This window comes from Saimiri boliviensis, chromosome 1, assembly GCF_048565385.1.
Source record: "Saimiri boliviensis isolate mSaiBol1 chromosome 1, mSaiBol1.pri, whole genome shotgun sequence".
In the NCBI taxonomy this organism is placed as follows: Eukaryota; Metazoa; Chordata; class Mammalia; order Primates; family Cebidae; genus Saimiri; species Saimiri boliviensis.
This window is the reverse complement of record NC_133449.1, coordinates 166625995-166650702: the sequence shown is the minus strand read 5'-3', so window position 1 is coordinate 166650702 and position 24708 is coordinate 166625995. Positions and strand designations below refer to the sequence as shown.

Here is a 24708-nt window from a genome sequence, read left to right as displayed (position 1 = left end):
CACCATCGGGGCTGAATGTTGGAATCTAATGCCCCAGGTATGCTCCCCCAGCAAAGCCATTCCACCTGTCTGTGACCCATCTTTGTAGAATCTTGAGCTTAATAGCCATCTTACCCTAGAAGACACTTAGGAGGGGAAAAACGAGATCACAGATGTGCAAATTCTAAGAAAAACAAATACTAGGCTGGGCACAGTGGCTCACGCCTGTAATCCCAGCACTTTGGGAGACCGAAGCGGGAGATCACCTGAGGTTGGGAGCTCCAGACCAGCCTGACCAACATGGAGAAACCCCGTCTCTACGAAAAATACAAAAAATTAGCCAGGCGTGATGGTGCATGCCTGTAATCCCAGCTATTCGGGAGGCTGAGGCAGGAGAATCGCTTGAACCCGGGAAGGGAAGGTTGCGGTGAGCCGAGATCACGCCATTGCTCTCCATACAGCCTGGGCAACAAGAGCGAAACTCCGTCTCAAAAAAAGAAAGAAAAGAAAAGAAAGAAAAACACTAGAAATGCAAGTGCCCTTGTTCAAGTTTTGTTACAAAATCTCTTTTGTGGTGGTGTCTGTCTGTTCTTTGGTATGTGGGTGAGTGGGATCCGGAAAGTGAGAAAGGGTGCCTTTTTTGGAGAAATATCTGGTTTCCAGAGATGGCGAGTTTCCAGCGGCAGCTTCCACAATGTCTTGCTAGGCGAAGTTGGCAGACAGCAGGTGGGCCGCCTCGGGAAGAGCACCTCCTTCCGCGCCAAGCCCAGCGGCTCCCTGGGCGCCGGCCCTGCCTCGCCCCTACCCGCGCAGTCCCGCGGTCCAGCGCAGGAGACCCGTGGTGCGGACGCGCGCTTCGGAGTTGGAGGGCGGCGCCCGGGACCCTGGTGGGAGTGCGTGCGTCGCGCGGGAGGGCCGGAGGCGGGGTGGGAGGCGCCGGTCGAGCGAGCTCGGCTCGCAGAGCTCCAGCGGAGGAGCGAGGGGAGCGCGGACCCCGCCGCCCAATGCTCGCCATGGGGCGACCCCCGAGCCCGCGACCGCTGCCGCCGGTATTTCTGATGTTGCTGCTGCTGCTGCTGCCGCCGTCGCCGCTGCCTCTCGCAACCGGTGAGTGTCCGAGCGCGCACCGACCGGGGCTGCAGGGGGAGGTGGAGGTGAGGTGAGGTGAAGCCCGGGGCACCTGCCCAGCGAGGGCGCAGCCGCCTCCGGTACATACGAGCCGAGTCAGGGGAACTGGAGCAGGAAGCCCAGGGTGTCTGCAAGGGGCCGGGGTCACCCCTAACACAGTGTCCGAACTGAGGTAGACAGTGCCAGCAATGGCCTGGCCACCCAAGCATCTTCTCTTTGCCCTCTTCTCCCCCTCTTCCTTCTTTTGAGGTCGGTCTACAGCTACACAGTCACAGAACAAACCAACCTACAGCCAGGCCACTACCAAGACAGCGTCTCTAGGAGGCAGGGAGAATCAGATCAGAAACAGTGTCATTTGCTCCACGTGGGCTTTACTCTTCCTTCTGCTTTAAGGACTGAGGAAGAAACTAGGTACAGGTGAAGAAAAGAAGTTTGTTAGAACTGACTTCTTTCATGACCTTCTGTAATAGCAGGCCTTGCAAGCCGTCTAGCACGGTGCCTTGCCCTTTGGATAATAAATAATCCATAATAGGTGTTTTGTAGTTCAAAGCCTGGTTTTAGAACCAGGCCACTCCCACAAGGAAGGACAGCCTGGGATCCGAGGTCCCTGGAAGGTCCAGGACCTTCTTGAGTGGGATAGGTGTGTGGAATCTCATTAAGGGGCTCCTGCCCAGAGACTGAATGGAGGGACTCCTGAGACAGTAAGACCACCACACAGCCCTCAGTCCACAAGGCAGTGATGCAGAAATGCTTCCCTGAGACAGATATGGAAGGAAGGAGGGAAAACCCTGGTCTGCCTACCTGACAACATCAGTAAGTCAGGGCAGCAAGACATCACCAGGACTGAGTTGACTGCCCAGGAAATTTCACTAATCCTGAAGGTTATGGTTGCATGTCAGGATCAGGGGAAAACATTAAACATCTTCCTTATTAAATGATTTAATAAAGCAGAATTGGTGACAGATCTATTTTCCACGGTAATATTTGACAGCAATGATTTTTGGTTAAGTGGCCTCATTGAAAATCCATAAAACAGTCATCTAGGAGGTGCTGTGTAGGGCCAAGTACTCTTCAAGAGCACAGACCAACAGAGGGCTTTAACAATGGGGTGGAAAATAACACTGCTCAGGGCCTGCTGAAACGAAGCATATAGGAGACCTCTGATTCACAGGGAACTGGTGTCATGTACTGAAAATCCTTCTGAAGTAAATAGGAGGCTGGAGTCCTGGGTTCTAGCCTTGACTCAATCTTGACTTACGACATTCCCTGGTGCACATTATGTTTCTTTGTTCTTTGTTCATCCATCTATAAAATGGGTACCTGGGCTACGGGCCTCATTGGGGAGAAACAAATGAGGATCTTGTGCCCTCAAGCATAGCCTGATCTGAGCTATTTTGCAGCTACTCATTCTCTGATGAGCCAAGAAGCAGAAAACCGAGTTACAAAACCAGAGTGCTAACAAATCGGTATGAAATAGACATGGCAGTGGCTGCATAAATGAGGAGATGGGGCAAGTACAATAGAGAGTGGTAGGGACTATAACAAGCTAGAAAAGGCATGACATGTCAAAAGGGGGCAGTCATTACTCAACTCCTGTTACATGTGGGCCCAAGTGTTTCCATTTTTCAAGACAAATTGGAAATTCATAGTTTTATTGGAATTTATAGTTTTATTTATCTTTTTTTGAGACAGAGTATCAATCTGTCACCCAGGCTGGAGTTCAGTGGTGTGATTCCAGTTCACAGTAGCCTCAACCTCCCAGATTCAAGCGTCTGCCTTAGCCTTCCAAGTAGCTGGGACTGTAGGAGTGTGCCATCACACCGGGCTAACCTTTGTATTTTTGGTAGAGATGGGTTTTTGCCATCTCTGATGCCCAGGCTGATCTTGAACTCCTGGACTCAAACAATCTGCCCATCTTGGCCTCCCAAAGTGCTGAATTATAGGTATGCGCCACTGCACCTGGCCTAAAATCTGATTTTAATTTTATTTTATTGTGATTTTTTTCTTTGAAATAGAGTTTCACTCTTGTTTCCTAGGCTGAATGAAGCACAATGGTGCGATCTTGGCTCACTGCAACCTCGGCCTCCTGGGTTCATGATTCTTCTGCCTCAGCCTCCCGAGTAGCTGGGATTACAGGCGCATGCCACCATGCCCAGCCAATTTTTGTAATTTTAGTAGAGATGGGTTTTTTCCATGTTGGTCACGCTGGTCTTGAACTCCCAATCTCAGGTAATCCACCCGTCTCAGCCTCCCAAAGTGCTGGGACTACAGGCGTGAGCCACCGCGCCCAACCTAATTTTATTTTTTACTTATTTATGTTTTTGAGACAGAGTCTTGCTCTGTCACCAGGCTGGAGTGCAGTGGTGCGATCTCAGCTTACTGCAGACTTGACCTTCCAGGCTAAGGTGACTTCTCTCACCTCAGCCTCCCAAGTAGCTGGAATTACAGTCACGTGCCACCATGCCCAGCTAATTTTTGTATTTTTAGTAGAGACAGGGATTCAACATGTTGGCCAGGATGGTCCCAGTATCCTCACCTTGTGATCCGCTCACCTCAGCCTCCCAAAGTGCTAGTTTTATAGGTGTGATCCACTATACCTGCCCTAAAATCTGATTTTTAAATGTGGGCCACTAATTACAACTTTAAGAAAAGACTGTGAAAATGCAAACACACAAACAAAAACCCAAAAGCATAAAAACCAACCCACCCCCCCCCCCCACATACAAACAGGAAAAGAAAATACTGCCAGGTGTGGTGGCTCACGTCTATAATCCCATCACTTTGGGGAGCCAAGGTGAGTAGATTGCTTGCGCTCAGGAGTTCGAGACCAGCCCAGCCTGGGCATCATGGTGAAAGCCCATCTCTACAAAAGATACAAAAATTAGCTGGGCATGGTAGTGCATGCATGTGGTCTCAGCTACTTGGGAGGCTGAGGTGGGAGAATTCACCCAAGCCTGGGAGGTTGAGGCTGCAGTGAGTGGTGATTGCATCACTGCACTCCAGTCTGGGTGACAGAGCTTCTATATTAAAAAAAAAGAAAGAAAGAAAAGAAAATAACTATGCTGACTAAAGAGAACACATTTGCACATTGGATCAAATTATAACCTTTGCCCTGGATCAAGTCGTGTGTTTCACAATCTAGGAAACACAAATTCCACCTTGTTGAAATGAAATTTAACGTGGTCCCCAAGTTCTTTGTTGAGATGAATCCCCCTAAATCCACCACTGCTCAAACTTCGTAAAGTGTGTCAGCTAAGACATTTTTTTCTTTTGAAATGTTTGCAACTCGGATGGGCGCAGTTACTCATGCCTGTATCCCAGCACTTTGGGAGGCCAAGGCGGGTGGATCACCCAAGGTCAGGAGTTTGAGACCAACCTAGCTAACATGATGAAACCCTATCTAAAAAAAAAAAAAAAAAAAAAAAAAAAAAAAAAAAAAAAAAATTTACAACTCAATAGTTAGTATAGTTCAATATTTATGGCCAGGTGCATTGGCTCATGCCTGTAATCTCGTCACTTTGGGAGGCCTAGGTGGGCAGATCATCTGAGGTCAGGAGTTTGAGACCAGCCTGATCAACATGGAGAAACCCCATCTCTACTAAAAATGCAAAACTAGCTGGGCATGGTGGTGCATGCCTGTAATCCCAGCTACTCAGGAGGCTGAGGTGGGAGAATTGCTTGAATCCAGGAGGCCAAGGTTGCGGTGAGCTGAGATTGCACCATTGCACTCCAGCCTGGGCAATGAGAGTGAAATTGTCTCAAAAAATTTTTTTTTAATTTAGTCCAGTTACAGCAAAAGGGTTTGAATCTGCTCCTTTTTTTTTTTTTTTTTTTTTTTTTTGAGATGGAGTTTCGCTCTTGTTGCCCAGGCTGAAGTGCAATGGCACGATCTTGACTCACTGCAACCTCTGCCTCCCAGATTCAAGCAATTCTCCTGCCTCAGCCTCCCGAGTAGCTGGAATTACAGGCACGTGCCACCACACCTGGCTAATTTTGTATTTTCAGTACCCCAGCAAATTTTATATTTTTAGTAGAGACAGGGTTTCTCCATGTTGGTCAGGCTGGTCTTGAGCTCCTGACCTCAGGTCATCTGCCCACCTTGGCCTCCCAAAGTGCTGGGATTACAGGCATGAGCCACTGCGCCAGCCAAATCTGCTACTTTTCTTTGTGTATTTAACACTTACTTACTGGGTTCCTACCAGAAGTAACATTGTAAATTTGTAGAAATTCCTCAATCTTTTAAAGCCATCTTCCCCTTTTGGTAGATATATAAAATCTCATACCTTTCTTAAATACTTTTTGAAATCTCAAAAGCTTTTTTTTTCATCTTGTACATGTAAAATTATCAGATAGGGTTTTGGAAATACATATTTCCTAGAGAAATTCTGATATACTTTTTCTTTTCCATAGATTATTGGAGCACACACAGGTGGTGTTTGGTTACATGAGTAAGTTCTTTAGTGCTGATTTGTGAGATTTTGGTGAACCCATCACCCGAGAAGTATGTACTGGACCCTATTTATAGTCTTTTATCCCTTCCCCGCCACCCTTCCCCGCCAAGTCCCCAAAGTCCGTTATATCATTCTTACACCTTTGTGTCCTCATAGCTTAGCTCCCACATATCAGTGAGAACATACGATGTTTAATTTTCCATTCCTGAATTACTTCACTTAGAATAATAGTCTCCAGTCTCACCCAAGTTGCTGTGAATGCTGTTAATTCATTCCTTTTTATGGCTGAGTAATATTCTATCTTATATATAGATATGTATGTATCTATATATAGCACAGTTTCTGTATCCACTCATTGATTGATGGGCACTTGGGTTGGTTCCATGATTTTGCACTTGCAAATTGTGCTGCTATAAACATGAGTGTGCAAGTATCTTTTTCATATAATGACTTCTTTTCCTCTGAGTAGACACCCAGTACACCCAGTAATGGGACTGCTGGATCAAATGGTAATTCTACTTTTGGCTTTTTTTTTTTTTTTTTGAGATGTGGTCTTGCTCTGTCACCAGGCTGGAGTGCAGAGTGAAGTGATCTTGGCTCACTGCAACCTCCACCTTCCAGGTTCAAGTGATTCTCCTGCCTCAGCCTCCTGAGTAGCTGGGACTACAGGTGCATGCCACATGCCCAGATAATTTTTGTATTTTTAGTAGAGATGGGGTTTCACTATGTTGACGAGGATGGTCTCAATCTCTTGACCTCATGACTCACCTGCCTTGGCCTCCCAAAGTGCTGGGCTTACAGGTGTGAGCCATTGTGCCCAGCCTACTTTTAGCTCTTTAAAGAATCTCCACATTGTTTTCCATAGTAGCTGTACTAGTTACATTCCCACCAGCAGTGTAGAAGTGTTCCCTGATCATGGCATCCATGCCAACATCTACTGTTTTTTGATTATGGCCATTCTTGCAGGAGTAAGGTGGTGTCACATTGTGGTTTTGATTTGCATTTTCCTGATCAGTAAGGAGGTGAGCAATTTTTCATATGGTTGTTGGTTATTTGTGTGTCTTCTTTTAAGAATTGTCTATTCATGTCCTTAGCCCACTTTTTGATGGGATTGTTTTTTCCTTTGTGATTTGTTTGAATCCATTGTAGATTCTGAATATTAGTCCTTTGTCAGATCGTGCCAATGCACTCCAGCCTAGGCAACAGAGTGAGACTGTCTGGAAAAAAAAAAAAAAAAAAAAAAAAAAAAAAAAAAAAAAGAGCTTAAATCTAAGACCTGAAACTATAAAAATTTGTGAAAATCGTGAAAAATTTCTACCACTCTGTGGGTTGTCTGTTTACTCTGCTGACTGTTCCTTTTGCTGTGCAAAAGCTCTTTGGTTTAATTAAGTACCAGCTATTTATTTTTGTTTTTATTACATTTGCTTTTGGGTTCCTGGTCATGAAATCCTTGCCTAAGCCAATGTCTAGAAGGGTTTTTCCGGTGTTATTTTCTAGAATTTTTATAGTTTCAGGTCTTAGATTTAAGTTTTGTTTTTTTTTTTCAGAGTCTTGCTCTGTCACCCAGCCTGGAGTACAGTGGTATGATTTTTGCTCACTGCAACCTCTGCCTCCTGGGTTCAAGTGATTCTCCTGCCTCAGCCTCCTGAGTAGCTGAGAATATAGGTGCCCGCCACCACATGCAGCTAATTTTTGTATTTTTAGTAGAGACACAGTTTCACTATGGTGGCCAGGCTGGTCTCGAACTCCTGACCTCAGGTAATCCACCCACCTCAGCCTCCCAAAGTGCTGGGATTATAGGCATGAGCCACCATGCCTGGACAGGATTAAGTTCTTAATGCATCTTGAGTTGATTTTTGTGTAAGGGGAGAGATGAGGATCCAGTTTCATTCTCCTGCATGTAGCTAGCCAATTATCCCAGCACCATTTGTTGAAAAGGGTGTCCTTTCCCTGCTTTATGTTTTTGTTTACTTTGTCCAAGATCAGTTGGCTGTAAGCATTTGGGCAAAACTAATCTCTGATGTTAGAGACGAAGATACTGCCTTATCGGTCCACCATCTGCAATGGAGCTACCACCAAAATGCAGATTTTCATAAAAACCGTTATGGGGAAAGCCACCACTCTTGAGGTTGAACCCTTGGATACAACAGGAAATGTAAAAGCCAAGATCTAGGGTAAGGAATGAATTCCTCCTGACTAGCAAAGACTGATCTGTGTTGGCAAGCAACTGGAAGACAGATGTGCTTTGTGTGACTACAACATTCAAAAGGAGTCCACTCTTCTCACATTGAGAATTTGTGGTAGTCCTAAGAAAAGAAGACTTACGCTATTCCCAGAAAGATTAGGCAGGTGCTCTGACATATGCCTGTAATCCCAGCACTTTGGGAGGCCGAGGCAGGTGGATCAATTGAGGCCAGGGGTTCAAGACCAGCCTGCCAACATGGTGAAACCCTGTCACTACTAAAACTACAAAAACCAGCTCAGTGTGGTGGTACATGCCTGTAATCCCAGCTTCTCAGGTGGCTGAGACAGGAGAATCACTTGAACCCAGGAGGCGGAGATTGCAGTGAGTCAAGATCATACCACTGCACTCCAGCTTGGGCAACAGAGCAAGACCTTATCTCAAAAGAAAAAAAAAAGCCTAAGAGAAAGAAGGTGATGCTGGCTGTCCTGAAATACCATAAGGTGGATGAGAATAGCAAAAGTAGTCATATTCGTCAGGAGTGCCCTTCAGATGAATGTGGCGCTGGAGTGTTTATGGCCAGCCACTCTGGCAGACATTATTGTGCCAAATGTCTGACTTATTGCTTCAACAAACTAGATGACAAGTCAAAGAAATGATGACAGGCTGAGCATGGTGGCTCACACTTGTAGTCCTGTTGCCAGGTTTTAGGGTGCAGGGGAGCGCTTGGCTCCCCTGAGAGAAAGTTTTTTCAGGCTCATGGTCTCTCACTCACCCAAGAATGGGAGAGGGGACCATTCCAGGCACGGTATGCTTGCAAAGTAAATACCAGACCCTGAAAAGTTTTTGCAGAAAGTGATTTATTTAGGCAGAGAAAGAGAAAAAGGAGAGAGAAAAAGATAAAAGAGAAAAAGCCTTCCACCAAGAGTGTGTAAGGGGACCCAAGTATGGAATCCAAAGGGATGTGGAAGAAGGGGACTTTTAACCTGGGAGGAATTCTCTCCCTCTCCAAGTCCCCTGGCCAATGAAAGGAATTCCTTTAAACTTCTGCTGGAGTGATTTACTTTTGATTCTTTCCCGTGCCCACGAAAATTAAAACAGAAGTTACATCTGCTGGATGGAGAGGCATGGGAGGGAGACATGGTGCTGGGAAGTTCTTGCCCTTAGAACTACGCCCTCTTGTAGACCGGGAAAGAGAACACATTCCCTCAATCCCAGCACTTTGGAAGGCTGAGGTGGGTGGATCACTTGAGGTTAGGAGTTCAAGACCAGCCTGCCAACATGGTGAAACCCTATCCCTGACTAAAAATACAAAAATTAGCTGAGCATTGTGGCAGTGCCTGAGTAGCTGGGCATTGTCTTGAGTAGCTGGGCATTGTGGGGTATGCAAGTAGCTGGGCCTCAGGAGGCTGAGGCAGGAGAATCGCTTGAGCCCAGGAGGTGGTGGTTGTAGTGAGCCTGGTTTACTTGGGAGCACAGTGACTAGAAGAGGGCTTCAGGGTTACTGGTAATGTTCTGTTCCTTTATCTGGATTCTGGCTACCCAAGTGTATTCAATTTGTGAAATTCATTGAGCCATACATTTTGATTCATGTACTTTTCTGTGTTATACCTCAATAAAAAGTTTATTACCAAGGAAGATGTACAAATGGCTAACAAGCACATAAAAATATGCTCAACATCCTTAGTCATTAGGGAAATGCAAATGAAATCTTCAATGAGATACCACTTCATGCTCACAAGGATGGTTATAATTTTTTTAAAATGGAAAATAGCAAGAGTTGGCAGTATGTATAGAAACTAGAATCCTCATACATTGCTGATGGGAATGTAAAATAGTGCAGCTGCTGTGAAAAATAATTTGGCCGTTCCTCAAAAAGTTAAACATAGAATTACTGTATGACCCAGCAATTCCACCCCTAGGTATGTATCCCAAAGAACAAAAAACAGGTGTTCAAACAAATACTTGTACATGAAATGTTCACCAAAGCACTATTCACAATAACCAAAAGGTAGAAGCAACCCAAATGTCCATTAACTGAAGAATGGATAAACAAAATGTAGCATATCGATACAGTAAAATATTACTCATCCATAAAAAACAATAAGGTACCGGCTGGATGCAGTGGCTCACAGCTGTAATCCCAGCACTTTGAGAGGCCAAGGCAGGCAGATCACCTAAGGTCAGGAGTTCAAGACCATCCTGGCCAACATGGTAAAAATCCATCTCTATTAAAAATACAAAAATTAGCCAGGCATGATTACATGTGCCTGTACTTCCAACTACTCAGGAGGCTGAGGTAGGAGGATCACTTGAACCCAGGAGGTTGAGGCCACAGTGAGCTGTGATCGTGCCACTGCCCTACAACCTGGGAGATAGAGTAAGACCCTGTCTAAAAAAGAAGAAGGAGAAGGAACAAGGAAGAGGGAAGAAGGAGAAGAGCTGAGGTGGCTTCATCTAAGGAGGTAGAGACACACATGGAGAAAAGGGGGCAGACTCCAGATGTGTTGTGGAGTTGACAGGACTTGCTGGATTGAACACAGGATGTAAAAGGAAGAGATGAATTAAGAATGATGCCTAGATTTTTAGCTTTGAACAGCTAGGGAGATGATGATGTTCTGTTACCCCATGTTGGGCACCCTAACTCCTGGAATACAGGGGCTTCCTTCCAGGCTGAGGAGGAATCTTGGTATTTCTGAGTGAGAAACGGGGTCAGATTACCCTTTCTTTCCTTCTGGAAATTGCTCCCCACCCCAACCCCAGCCAGTTTCCACCTTCAGGTATTTTTTAATGATTTTTAATGGGAGACTCAAAGTTAATGCTGACTCCCATTTAGCTCTCCCTTGTCCATTCTCGGCTCTCTGATTCTGATACTAGCTCTGCCCATGGCATGGCTCTGCCTCAGGGCCTCCTTCCTCTGTGCCTGTCAGGCTCAACAGGCTCGCCTTCAAACAACTATCCCTTCCTGAAGGCTGAGCAGCCTCTCTACAAACCCCTATTTCTTGTTCGGCCTGGTCTATTCTGTGCAGACTGTGGCAGTTGCAGGCTATCCAGTCCTGCTGGGCTTCTCTCTCTCCACACACACTAAAGGCCTTTTGTACTACCCTAAGACTTTCACAAAAGTGTATCAGGAATATCCCCCATCCAACCTCAGGACTTGGTATTCCCAGACAGCTTCTCTAACCTTACGAGAGCCTCACCTGGTATCTCCCTTTACAGGAGACTCCCTTCACACAGAAAGCCGGCTCATGAACAGCTGTCTGCAGGCCAGGAGGAAGTGCCAGGCTGATCCCACTTGCAGTGCTGCCTACCACCACCTGGATTCCTGTACCTCTAACATAAGCACCCCACTGCCCTCAGAGGAGCCTTCAGTCCCTGAAGACTGCCTGGAGGCAGCACAGCAACTCAGGAACAGCTCTCTGATAGGCTGCATGTGCCACCGGCGCATGAAGAACCAGGTTGCCTGCTTGGACATCTATTGGACTGTTCACCGTGCCCGCAGCCTTGGTGAGGCCCCCATCATAGAGTGGACTGAGGTGGGGAAGATGGCTCTTGGGGGTTGTTTTTTAATCCTACAGGATATGGGTCACATGGTAGATACTGATGGGAGGATAATGAAGCTCTGCATTTGACATCAGGAAAGGTGGAGGGATAATGCCGGGATCCCCTTGAATCCCCATAACACTGCCCTCTCTTCTCCCTACTTCCCTCTTTCTTATCTGGCAACACGTCAGCTCCCACTTGGCAGCGCTGTAAACCAGACTGAGGCCCAACTTGGGGAGTTCCTGGAATAGAAGGTATAGACAGGAGATGGGAGAAAAGAGTCTTAACCCATAAATAGGCTCCAAATACCAAGTTCAGGGAGATGGAGACGTAACCTCTTGGTCCAGCCTTTAACAGAAAGAATACTCATTAACCAGCCAGGAGATGTAAGAGAGAGAGAAGGCGCAGAAAGAACCAAAGAGGAGCCGCCTGTCACTCTTTCCATAGGCCCCTCTCTTTATTAGTCAGCTTTTACTTGACTATGTTGCCTTAACAAAACAGTTACTTGCCGGTGGCTCAAGTCTGTAATCCCAGCACTTTGGGAGGCCAAGGCGGGTGGATCACGAGGTCAAGAGATCGAGACCATCCTGGTCAACATGGTGAAAACCCCGTCTCTACTAAAAATACAAAAAATTAGCTGGGCATGGTGGTGCGTGCCTGTAATCCCAGCTACTCAGGAGGCTGAGGCAGGAGAATTGCCTGAACCCAGGAGGCGAAGGTTGCGGTGAGCCGAGATCGTGCCATTGCACTCCAGCCTGGGTAACAAGAGTGAAACTCTGTCTCAAAAAAAAAAAAAAAAAACAAAAAACAACAGTTACTTGCAAAACAAAGGTTTAATTCCTGCTCTTTTTTTTTTTTTTTTTTTTTTTGAGACGGAGTCTTATTCTGTTGCCCAGGCTGCAGTGCAGTGGCATGATCTTGGCTCACTGCAACCTCTGCCTCCTGGATTCAAGCAATTCTCCTGCTTCAGCCTCCTGAGCAGGTGGGACTACAGGCACACACCACCACACCTGGCTAATTTTTTTTGATTTTTTAATACAGAGAGGGTTTCGCCATTTTGGACAGGCTGGTCTCAAACTTCTGACCTCATGATCTGCTCACCTCGCCCTCCCAGGGTGTTGGGGTTACAGGCGTGAGCCACTGGCCCAATTCTTGCTTATGCTCTCTATTGGCTCTTTCATGCATCTTCTTCATTCTTTGTCTGGGATGTTCCCTTCTCATGGCAGAAGGAAATGAGCATTGGCAGAACCATGTGATGGTTTTAAAAGTTTCTGCTCAGATCTTATCTATACTATGTATGCTTACATTCCATTGAGAGAGCAAGTCACATGGTCAAGCCTGACATCACTGGATTGGAAAAGTATACTTCTCCCACAGGGAGATACCAAAAATCACATGGCAATAGGTGAGGATATACAATCTTTTTTTTTTTTTTTTTTTTTTTAAAGACAGGGTTCACCATGTTGGTCAGGCTGGTCTTGAACTCCCGACCTCAGGTGATCTGCCTGCCTTGGCCTCCAAAGTGCTTGGATTACAGGCGTGAGCCACCATGCCCAGCCGAGGATATACGATCTTACAGGGAAGACAAAGAATGATTGGAAACAATAATACAATCTGCCATTGTCAAAGTATTCATTTTTCTCCCTTATATAAGTAAAATACACCCACCTATTTTCCATGGAAGATGCCTTAAAAGTTCTGTTCAAACATGACATCAGGCTTCAAGTCTAGGATCTCATGATAGTTTCCAGTTGGGCCTGGATGTGGTTCCTCTTGATGTAAAAACTTATGAGCTAAAAAGATAAATCATCTGCTTCCTATATGTACTCAGCAAACAAACGTTCTAAGAAAGGGGAGGGATGGGCATCTAGGTGCAGTGGCTCACACCTATAACTTCAGAACCTTGGGAGGTTGAGGCAGGAGTATCCCTAAAGCCCAGGAGTTCAAGACCAGCCTGGACAACATAGTGAGCCTCCATCGCTACAAAAAAATAAATGAATTAGCTAGATGTGGTGGTGCACACCTGTGATCCCAGCTACTCAGGAGGCTGAGGTGGGAAGATTGCTTGAGCCCAGGAAATTGAGGCTGCAGTGAGCCATGATCATACCACTGTGCTCCAGCCTGGGTGACATAGTGAGACCCTGTCTCAAGTAAATGAATGAATGAATGAATGAATGAATGGGGGAGACGCAGCAAACATTGATCCATAGCAATTCTGAAATCCCACTAGACAAATATTGAAGGGCCCTCTTTCCTGGGAATAAGGATTGTTCTTTAATAAGGCCCTATTTTTGCTCTATGGGAGTAGTTGGTCTATCTATTGTTCTCCACAGCTCTTGGCCCAACCCTCTGGAAGATCCTTCCTCTTTCATTTTCCTCTTTGGCCACATTTGAAAAGGGCATCAGGGACTACAATCTCCCTGGGAGCTGAACCGCATTCTCAGCCTGCTTCCTGCCTGAGAAATGTTGGGGCATTTTAAGTCTCAAATAGTCACAGTCTCTTTTAATCTATACTAGTAGCTCTTTGTAGTACGACTCTCTGAAAACATAATTGCTGCTTATATCTTTGATTTCTATCTTCTTGTGTGCCTATGGCCTTTCCCACAATTCAAGACATGCCTCTTTTTCTCCACCTAAATTAGAAGCACCTTGCCCTTATCAGGCTTCTGTGGAAGAGCGACGACTTTAGTTTTTTTTCCCTGAGTACATTTGTCCAACTGGCAGGACTTATTGGGTACCATCTTAATCAACTGAGAGATCTCCACAAACAGTATGATAGCCACATACCTCATTTGGTCTTTTCCCTCAAGGCTGAGTTGTAATCAACCTTATCACTCAAAACATTTTTTTGTGTTTTATCTTTTACCTTATGAATATGAGAAACAATTGCATTTCTTAATCCTGTAAGTCCTGAAATTTCTACATTGTCTTTTCCTCCACACTTGGTAACTGGCCAATTCTTTTCTAAGCTTATCTCTTTCTTATAGTACCTTGCCAAATGCAGCCAATAGCAATCAAGACATACTAGTAACCTTCTGCTTCTCAGCTTCCCCTAACAGTATAAGCTCATTCAGCATATAATCTTCTCAGTTATCGCAGGCAACAATTTTACCAAATGCTTTGCCACCGCATAATGAAGACTGCCATCTTTTCAGCCCCCAGTAACAGCTTCTTTATCACCTGCTGCCCAGTGCCAAAGCCCATGATACACATTACATTATTTTATTACTGTAGCACTCCACTTCTAGGTACCAATTGCATTTTATTTTTACTTTTTTAAATTGGAATCTCACTTGTCACCCAGGCTGGAGTACAGTGGCACAATCATAGCTCACTGCAGCCTCAGCCTTCTGAGCTCAAGTAATCCTCCCACGTCAGCTGCCTGAGTAGCTGGGACTACAGGTGTGTGCCACCACACCCAGCTAATTTTAAAATTTTTTGTAGAGATGAAGTCCTGCTGTGTTGCCTAGGTTGGTCATAAGCTCCTGGGCTCAAGGAATATTGCTGCCTCAGCCTCCCAAAGTACTGAAATTACAGATGTGGGCCACCATGCCCAGCCCCAGTCGCTTTTTTTTTTTTTTTTTTGAGACACAGTCTCGTTCTGTCATCCAATCTGGAGTGGCGTAGTCTTGGCTCACTGCAGCCTCCACCTCCCAGGTTCAAGGGATTCTCCCACCTCGGCCTCCTGGGTAGCTGGGATTACAGGCATGCACCACCACACCCAGCTAATTTTTGTATTTTTAGTAGAGATGGGATTTCACTATGTTGACCATGCTAGTCTCAAACTCCTGACCTCAGGTGATCTGCCCGCCTCAGCCTCCCAAAGTGCTAGGATTACAGGCATGAGCCACCACGCCTGGCCCCCCATTGCACTTATAATAAGAATTTGCTAGGTTGTGCATTGTAACATCCAATTTCTAAATCTCTGGCTTTCAACAACAAAAATGTCTTTCTTGCTCACGTTACACGTCTGCTGCAGGATTCTGTGGGTTGGCTTTGTCTCTGTTCTACTTGTCTTCTTCACCAGAAGATCCAGGCTGGTAAAGGAGAAAGAGCAGCAGCAGAACCATTTGAGGATTCTTAAAGCTTCTGCTCAGATGTGATTTACATCACTTCAGCTCATAATCCACAGGCCAGAACAAGTCACACGGCCAAGCCTGCCATCAGTGGGGTGAGGAAGTGTACGCCTCTCACAGGAGGTGTGAAAGTTACATGGCAACAGGTGGGGAAGCATAATCCTCCCATGGGGTGGGGAGCAAATAATTGGAAACAATAATACAGTTTACCAGACTCCTTGTTCCCTGTTTTCTGCTTCTCATCCTAATCACTTTTCTTTCAGAACTTCCTCTGAGGCTTCTCCATGATTCCTCTTGCCTCCCCACACTGTGTGCTGAGTACCATGGTATAAGTGTGATTGTGCTCAGCATATTTATCTACCTCGCTTATACCACGGTGCTCAGCACACAGTATGCTCAACAAATGGTAGCTCTTATTATTCTTATAGGTTATTGGTGGAGCCCAGCCTACATGTTACAGCCCCACATTTTTCTTGTCTCTGCACAGCTTGCAGCTGGTTAGGTAGAGGCTGTGCTTTTCCTTTTCTCTACAGGGCTTTAAGGTCTGAGCCAGCAGCGTCAGCCCCTCCAGCCTACCCCACCTGGTCCTCAGCATTCTGGTGCTCCCCACCTTGTCTCTAGGTAACTATCAGCTGGATATCTCTCCCTATGAAGACACAGTGACCAGCAAACCCTGGAAAATGAATCTCAGAAAACTGAACATGCTCAAACCAGGTCTGTAGGGCAACTAGACTTGGGAACGGGAGGCTGGGGTGGGACTCTGAAGGGAGGGTGGCTGGGGAGGGGCACAAGTTGGGGGGCTTATAAGGGGAAAGCTTCTAGCCTACCAGGTGACTGAGGAAGACTGTGTCAGGCTGGAAGTGTGAGCCATGGGGCATGGTCTGGTCTCATAGGAGTCATCAAAGGACAGCAATTATTAGGGAGGCATTTGAAGAGAGCCCATTAGGGCTCCCCGTTTCCACAAGGTGAGCCCCTACAAAGGGTGTGGTGGGAGTGGCATAAGCCTCAAGAAAAAATGTCCTGAAATGGAGTATTTACTTGCATTCAAGGCAGCTAGGAAAGTAGCCTCTTTGTCCCTGAAGACTAGGAAATTGCTTGTTTTCAACCATTCTAATGGGATGGGCGAGGTATTGGGCAGGAAAAAGAGAGTGACTCTGCACAGGGTGACTCGGGCGGGGAGCCATCAGTCTGGCAACAACTGTGATGGATGTTTTTCAGGAAAGTGAGGCTATGAGTTAATTGAGGAAAAACATACACACATGCCCTCTCTTTTTGAGAAAGGTGTGAGCTTTGCTGTATAGTCAGTATTTTATCATTAGAATTAGAATTTTGAGAAAAAGGCATAGGGATTCATGCATGAAACACTCTTAGTGACAAGATCAGCAAATACCCTGTTACAGTTACTTGATTACTGTGGCTGCTGGAATATTCTGTTAATAGATATCACCATAATTTCCCAAGATTCAGAATACAGGGAACAGAGTATACATGAATCAATAAATAAAAAATGGACAGGTGACATTAAAATGGGTCAGGATAGGTGCAGGCCAAGCCAAATCCAAACCAGAAACCTAAAATAGAGTTTAGTTGCCTCTGTTTTGGCCAGTTCTAAAAGTGCTTTAGAATGTTTGGGCGGAGATGGAGGAGAAAAAAACAAAAAAATAGAATGTCGCAGGTACTCTAGGTTATGATTTCTACCATTAGATCTCACTGCATAGCATTGAGGAAAGAGCTATGGTTATTTGAGCTTTCTGGCTGCTTGAATTCTAGGTAAATGGGTGTTCGATACATGTAGATGATCGTGATTATTCTTATTATTTTACCTAGTCAAGATAAGGAGTAGGATAGGGAAGGCTTCGGACAGGGGATAGGGGAAGCCCTGGATTAGGAGTGGCTATATGCAGGACAGGCCTTCTTTTCCTCCTGGATCCACTACCTTCCTTGTCAAATCAGCGGTTTTCTGGGGTTCTTATGGAGCCTGGGCTGCAGGTATGCAGAGGGCTCAGCCGAGTGACTTCATGCCCTTTCCCCCCACCACCCCGCAGACTCAGACCTCTGCCTCAAGTTCGCCATGCTGTGTACTCTCAATGACAAGTGTGACCGACTGCGCAAGGCCTACGGGGAGGCGTGCTCTGGGCCCCGCTGCCAGCGCCACGTCTGCCTCAAGCAGCTGCTCACCTTCTTTGAGAAGGCCTCCGAGCCCCACGCGCAGGGCCTGCTGCTGTGCCCCTGTGCCCCCACCGACCGGGGCTGCGGGGAGCGCCGGCGCAACACTATCGCCCCCAGCTGCGCGCTGCCATTGGCGGCCCCCAACTGTCTGGAGCTGCGGCGCCTCTGTTTCGCTGACCCACTGTGCAGGTATGGGGTTTGGGAGGGCACGGTGGGCAGGGATGTGGCACATGCCCCTCCTTCCTGGCCATGTTCCTGTGCTGAGCAGGGTATTGACCCTTCCAGGGAACCGTGGGCCCCACTGGCTGCTTCGCCAAGTAGCTACCTTGGATATTTTGTGAAACTCTTTTCACAAAATGACCATATGGTTTTTTTTTTTCTTTGCTGTAAAACCTCAGGAAATATAAAAATGTATTTTTAAAAATTATTCAAAATTCTATCACCTGAAAATAATCTACCATACTTTGGGGAGCACTTCCTTTCTATCCAGATAACAAAAGCAGACATTCTGGGAATATATGTGTATCTTACTTTTTTTCTCTTATGGCACAAATCTCATGAGCATTTTTCTATGGAGGAGTGTGGTAAGATGCAGTGGCTCATGCCTGGAATCCCAGCTCTTTGGGAGGCTGAGGTGGGTGGATCATTTGAGGTCAGGAGTTCCAGACCAACCTGGCCACCATGGTGAAACCCCACCTCTACTAAAAATACAAAAATTAGCATGGCTTGGTGGTGAGCGCCTGTAGTCCCAGCTACTGGGAAGGCTGAGGCAGGGGAATCTCTTGAACCTGGGAGCTGGAGGTTGCAGTGAGCCTAGATTGCACCACTGCACTCCAGCTGGGTGACAGAGCAAGACTCCAGTCTCAAAAAAAAAAAAAGACAGGCTCTGAAGTCAGACAGATGTGAATTTAAATTCTGGGTCTTTGTGATCTTGACCACATCACTTAACCTAAGGTTCCATTTAGTCCCCTGTAAATACTGGGATAATAATGAAGACCTCATGGGACTCTGGTGAGAGTTAAATTACATAATTTACATAGAGTGGTGTGGAGTACTGGTGTAGAGTAAGTGCTCAATAAATGGTAGTGTTTATTTTTTCACTTACTGTCCTATAAGAACTTCTTTTTCTTTTTGAGACAGACACTGTCTGTTGCCCAGGCTGGCGTGCAGTGGTCAATTCTCGGCTCATTGCAGCCTGTTTCCCGGGTTCAAGCGATTCTCCTGCCTCAGCCTCCTGAGTAGCTGGGACTACAGGCACGTGCCACCAGGTCTGGCTAACTTTTGTATTTTTAGTAGAGGTGGGGTTTCACTATGTTGGCCAGGCTGGTGTCCAACTCCTGACCTGGTGATCCTCCTGCCTCGGCCTCCCAAAGTGGTGGGATTACAGGTGTGAGCTAGCACACCTGGCCAAGAACTTGATTTTTAAATGCCTGAATTATATTCCATGTATGGATACCCCACATTTTATTTAACAATTCTTCAATTGCTGGATATTTAGGGATTTTTTTTTGTTTTTTTGAGACGGAGTCTTGCTCTGCTGCCCAGGCTGGAGTGCAATGGTATCATCTCGGTTCACGGAAGCACCTGCCTCCTGGGTTCAAGGGATTCTCCTGCCTCAGCCTCCCAAGTAACTGGGATTACAGGCACCCACCACGCCCAGCTAATTTTTTTTTTTTTTTTTTTTTTTTGTATTTTTAGTAGAGACAGGGTTTTGCTGTGTTGGCCAGGCTGGTCTTGAACACCTGGCCTCAGGCGATCCACCCACCTCGGCCTCCCAAAGTGCTGGGATTACAGGCGTGAGCCACTGCGACCAGCCACGTTAGTTTTTCTTTTTCTTTCTTTCTTTTTTTTTGAGACAGAGTCTTGCTCTGTCACCTAGGCTGAAGGGCAGTGTTGCAATATCGGCTCACTACAACCTCCATCTACTGGGTTCAAGCCATTCTTCTGCCTCAGCCTCCTGAGTAGCTGGGACTATAGGTGCACGCCACAATGCTTAGCTAATTTTTATGTTTTTAGTAGAGATGGGGTTTTGCCATGTTGACCAGGCCAGTGTTGAACTCCTGAGCTCAAGTGATCAGCCCACTTTGACCTTCCAAAGTGCTAGGATTATAGGCATGAGACGCCATGCTTGGTCAACTCTTATTCTTTTTGTTGTTGTTGTTGAGACAGAGTCTCACTCTGTCACCAGGCTGGAGTGCAGTGGCACAATCTCAGCTCAGTGTAACATTTGTCTCCCAGGTTCAAGTGATTCTCCTGCCTCAGCCTCCTGAGTAGCTGAGACTACAGGTGTGCACCTGTGTGGTGACACTCGGCTAATTTCTTTTCGAATTTTTAGTAGAGATGGGGTTTCACTATGTTGGCCAGGGTGTCGCGATCTCTTGACTTCGTGATCTGCTCACCTTGACCTCCCAAAGTGCTGGGATTACAGGCCTGAGCCACCATGCCTGGCCTCTTGTTCTTTAATCTTTGTCCACAAACGTAATTACTACTTATGATATACTGCTACTAGTGCTGTTGCCAGATCAAAGGACATGGAAGATTTGTAAGGTATTTGATATATTTGATAAATATTTTCTCCAGGAAATTTGAAATTCTGATCTGGCTTTTCTGTGTCTTCTCTGGAAAAAAACACTCACAAAATTGAAGTTATCATTCATTCAAGTGGCATTTGTTGACAATAACCTTGGTTTGCAACTTCGTTCTCCTACTGAGTTTTTTGTAACCTTGGGCAAGTTACTTAACCTCTGAGACTACGGCTTTCCTCGTCTGTAAACTGTCTCATACCCAGGGCTTTTAATAATCATAATACTGATATTTACTGAGTACTTACTATGGGCTGGATACTGTTTTAAGTACTTAACATGTATTAACTCATCTAAACCTTACAAGATCCCTTATAAGGTATATTCTTTTCTTTTCCTTCCTTCCTTCCTCCCTCCCTTCCTTCTTTCTCTTTCTTTCTTTTTCTTTTTCTCTTTCTTTCCCTTCCTCTCTCCTTTCCTTTCCTTTTTTCCTTCCCTTCCCTTTTCCCCTTCCCTTCCCTCTTTCCTTTCCCTTCCCTTCCCTTTTTCCCTTCCCTTCCCCTCTTCTTCCCTTCTCTTCTTCTCTTCCCTTTTTCCCTTCCCTTCACTTCTCTTTTCCTTTTCCCTTCCCTTTTTTCCTTCCCTTCCCTTTTTTCCTTCCCTCCCCTTTTTCCCTTCTCTTCCCTTCCCTTCCCTTTTTCTCTTTCCTCCCCTCCCCTCCCCTCCCCTTCCCTTTCTTCTTTCTTGAGATGGAGTCTTGCTGTGTTGCCCAGGGCAGTCTCAAACTCCTGAGCTCAAGTGATTCTCCTACCTCAGCCTCCCAAGTAGCTGGCATTATGGACATGTGCATTCTCTTACTTAATCCTCACAAAAATCCGTGAGGTTTTGCTGCTGTCATCTCTATTTGATAGTTGAGGAAACTGAGGTTAAAGAAGCTATTTGAGGTCACATAAATAGGGATTATGGAGCCTGAACTCAAAGTGAAATGGTGTGGGGTCTGAGGAATGGTACATTTGATTGTGACAGGGGCACACTTCACAGAGGAAGAGGCCCTGGGCCGAGGCAGAGGAGGATTTGGCACAACAATGGGCCTGCCAAGCTAAGGGGGTGGTGAGGGAGAAGGCTGCAGGCTGGACCCTCAAGGGTGACTCGTGAAATTTTTCTGGCCAGGTACGGTGGCTCACACCTGTAATACAGCCCTTCGGGAGGCTGAGTGGATCACCTGAGGTCAGGAGTTTGAGAGTAGCCTGGCCAACATGATGAAATCCCGTCTCTACTTAAAAAATACAAAATTAGCTGGGTTTGATGGCACACGTCTGTAGTCCCAGCTACTTGGGAGGCTGAGGCAGGAGAATCACTTGAACCCAGGAGGTGGAGGTTGCAGTGAGCTGAGATTGAGCCATTCCACTCCAGCTTGGGCGAAAGAGAGCAAGACTCCATCTCAAAAAAAAAAAAAAAAAGTATAAATTTTCCTTCTTCCAGATCACGCCTGGTGGATTTCCAGACCCATTGCCATCCCATGGACATCCTAGGAACTTGTGCAACAGAACAGTCCAGATGTCTCCGTGCATACCTGGGGCTGATTGGTGAGGCTGGGGGCATGTGTAGGGAGCCCCATGTTGGCTAGCCCTGAGGGCAAGAATGCTCTGAAAATAAAGGATGTGATCCTGAGATGGGTGGAAGAAGGTGGGAGCTACAGTTTGGGTTAGCCTAGGCCCTGACTACCCATTTCCTCTTTACTCCACAGGGACTGCTATGACCCCCAATTTTGTCAGCAATGTCAACACCAGTGTGGCCTTAAGCTGCACCTGCCGAGGCAGTGGCAACCTGCAGGAGGAGTGTGAACAGCTGGAAGGGTTCTTCTCCCACAACCCCTGCCTCAGTGAGTATGCTGAACTTGCTCTCAGGCCCCAGGGTTGAGTCAGCTGGACTCAAGGGAAGAAAAAGGGTCAACTCTGTGGCCCAGGCTGGTTCCATCCATCTCCACCAGACAGAGCAGCTCCCAGCACAGGCATTCATCCCTGTAGCCTGGGCCTTTCTTCTGTCTCCCACTCCCTGAGAAACCCCCAATGCTGCCTGTTCAGCCTGTCTGGAACCCAGGAACATCTCAGATCAAGAAACAAGCAAGCAGAATGAGAGAGTATCCCACTTCCACCTCCCTCCTACTTTCTCCCCTATAGGCCAGGGTCCCTGTGGCATTCCCTTTGCTTCCTTGGGAGCCTGAGAAATCTCCTGCTCCCATGCCCTTTCAATGAGCCTTCTCTTCTCTCTTCAGCGGAGGCCATTGCAGCTAAGATGCGTTTTCACAGCCAACTCTTCTCCCAGGACTGGACAGACTCTACCTTTGCTGTGGTGGCACACCAGGTAGGGCCTCCTCTGTTACACCCCTCAGACCTTTTTTTTTTTTTTTGAGATGGAGTTTCGCTCTTGTTACCCAGGCTGGAGTGCAATGGCGCAATCTCGGCTCACCGCAACCTCTGCCTCCTGGGTTCAGGCAATTCTTCTGCCTCAGCCTCCTTAGAAGCTGGGATTACAGGCATGCACCACCATGCCCAGCTAATGTTTTGTATTTTTAGTAGAGACGGGGTTTCCATGTTGACCACCAGGATGGTCTCGATCTCTTGACCTCATGATCCACCCGCCTCAGCCTCCCAAAGTGCTGGGATTACAGGCTTGAGCCACCGCGCCTGGCCCTTTTTTTTTTTTTTTTTTTTTTGAGATGGAGTCTTGCTCTGTTGTCAGGCTGGAGTGCGGTGGTGAGATCTCTGCTCACTGCAACCTCTGTCTTCCAGGTTCAGGCAATTCCCCTGCCTCAGCCTCCCGAGTAGCTGGGACTACAAGTGCATGCCAGTACACCTGGCTAATTTTTTGTATTTCAGTAGAGATGGGGTTTCACCGTGACCAAATGGTCTCGATCTCCTGACCTCGTGATCCACCCTTCTTGGCCTCCCAAAGTGCTGGGATTAGAGGCATGAGCCACTGCACCCAGCCACACCCCTCAGACCTTTACTGGGCCAACTGGGGAAAACCCAAACCAGACAGACAAAGGGATGGGGGTAGGAGGCTGATTTCCTCGTTGCCATGAATGCTAGAGACCTCTTACAGGTACCTCAGGAGATGGGGTGTACCTCTCGACTGAGGCAGATGGAAGTGAAGGGGCTAAATAAGATCCCCTGAGCTAATTCCATTCCATTTCTTCCACAGAATAAAAACCCTGCTCTGAGGCCACAGTCCTGGATGCCCTCTCTTTTCTCCTGCATGCTTCCCTTGATTCTGCTCCTGAGCTTATGGTAGCTGGACATCCCCAGGGCCTTCTTCTCCTCCACCACACCCAGATGGACTTGCAGCCCACAGGGGTGAGGAAAGGACAGCAGCAAGAAGGAGGTATAGTGCACAGACGAGGACACAGGAGAAGCTACGGGTCATGACCCCCAGATCCTTACTGGCCTGGTCCTCATTCCCTCCACCCATCTCCACTTCTGATTCATGCTGCCCTTCCTTGGTGACCACAATGTAGCCAATCTTCTGGTGGTGACCAGCTCCACCAAGTCCCTTTCTGAGCCCTTCCTCTTGACTACCAGGAATCTAATAAGTTAGCCATTCTCTATGGCATTCCAGGTTAGGGTTAGGGTAGGCAGGACTGAGTGTTCTGAGGCAGCCTAGAAAGGCATTCTCCACTGTGAGAAAGGCTGGAGCAAGACTTCTGCCCCTTTGTCTCCTCCTCCGAGTAGAGGATGGGAACCTGCTGCCTGCACTGCTGTGTCCCCAGATCCTGCAGAACATCTGGGCATCAGGAGCTGGAGCCTATGGGCCTTGCTTTATTCCTGTTATTGTCCTAAAGTCCCTCTGGCCTTTTGAATAATGATTAAACCTTTGACTTCAGACTTTGCTCTTTTTCCATTTTCTCAAATTTTGAATTTCTATAGAACTAGGGTGTTACAGACAAAAAGCATAGGCCAGGTGATGAGGAGATACAGCAACGCTACCACCAACAGCTATATGACTTCAGGCATGTCTCTTAGCCTCTCTGTGTTCTTGACATGGAGTTGGAAGAAAAAGTAGCTTATGTGAGACCATGGACCTAGGATTTGTCCCAGCTCCAGCCATTTGTCATATATTGCCTGGGATCTGCCATAGCAGCTCAGATGGTGACCTTTAGTCAACCACACCATTTACTGAACATAGACTTGGGTTATTGGGCTGCTCCAGATCATGATGGGGGCCAGAGGAAAAGAGAGATTGGTTCTTTTTTTTTTTTTTGAGATGGAGTCTCGATCTGTTGCCCAGTCTGTAGTTCAGTGGTGCAATCTCAGCTCACTGCAACCTCTGCCTTCTGGGTTCAAGCAATTCTCCTGCCTCAGCCTCCTGAGTAGCTGGGATTACAGGCATACACCACCAAACCTGGCTAATTTGTATATTTTTAGTAGAGACAGGGTTATAGGTGCCTACCACCATGCCTGGCTAGTTTTTGCATTTTTTAGTGAAGACAGGGTTTCAGTTTCACCATGTTGGCCAGGCTGGTCTTGAACTCCTGACTTCAGGTAATCTGCCTGCCTCAGCCTCCCAAAGTGCTTTGATTACAGGCATAAACTACCACACCTGGTGCAGAGGTTATTCTTTTTTTTTTTTTTTTTTTTTTTTTGAGATGGAGTCTTGCT

General features: G+C 46.7%; 1 protein-coding gene across 1 annotated transcript; it reads left to right on the top strand.

The window, feature by feature from the left end:
• Positions 1 to 628: 628 nt before the first annotated feature.
• Positions 629 to 24674, top strand: GFRA3 (GDNF family receptor alpha 3). The gene is made up of 8 exons (XM_039472135.2): positions 629 to 1086; positions 10960 to 11247; positions 15981 to 16073; positions 17405 to 17717; positions 21533 to 21636; positions 21798 to 21932; positions 22326 to 22414; positions 23255 to 24674. The coding sequence occupies exons 1-8, from the start codon at positions 645 to 647 to the stop codon at positions 23342 to 23344; spliced, it is 1554 nt and encodes a 517-aa protein (XP_039328069.2). The 5' UTR covers positions 629 to 644; the 3' UTR covers positions 23345 to 24674.
• Positions 24675 to 24708: the final 34 nt, after the last annotated feature.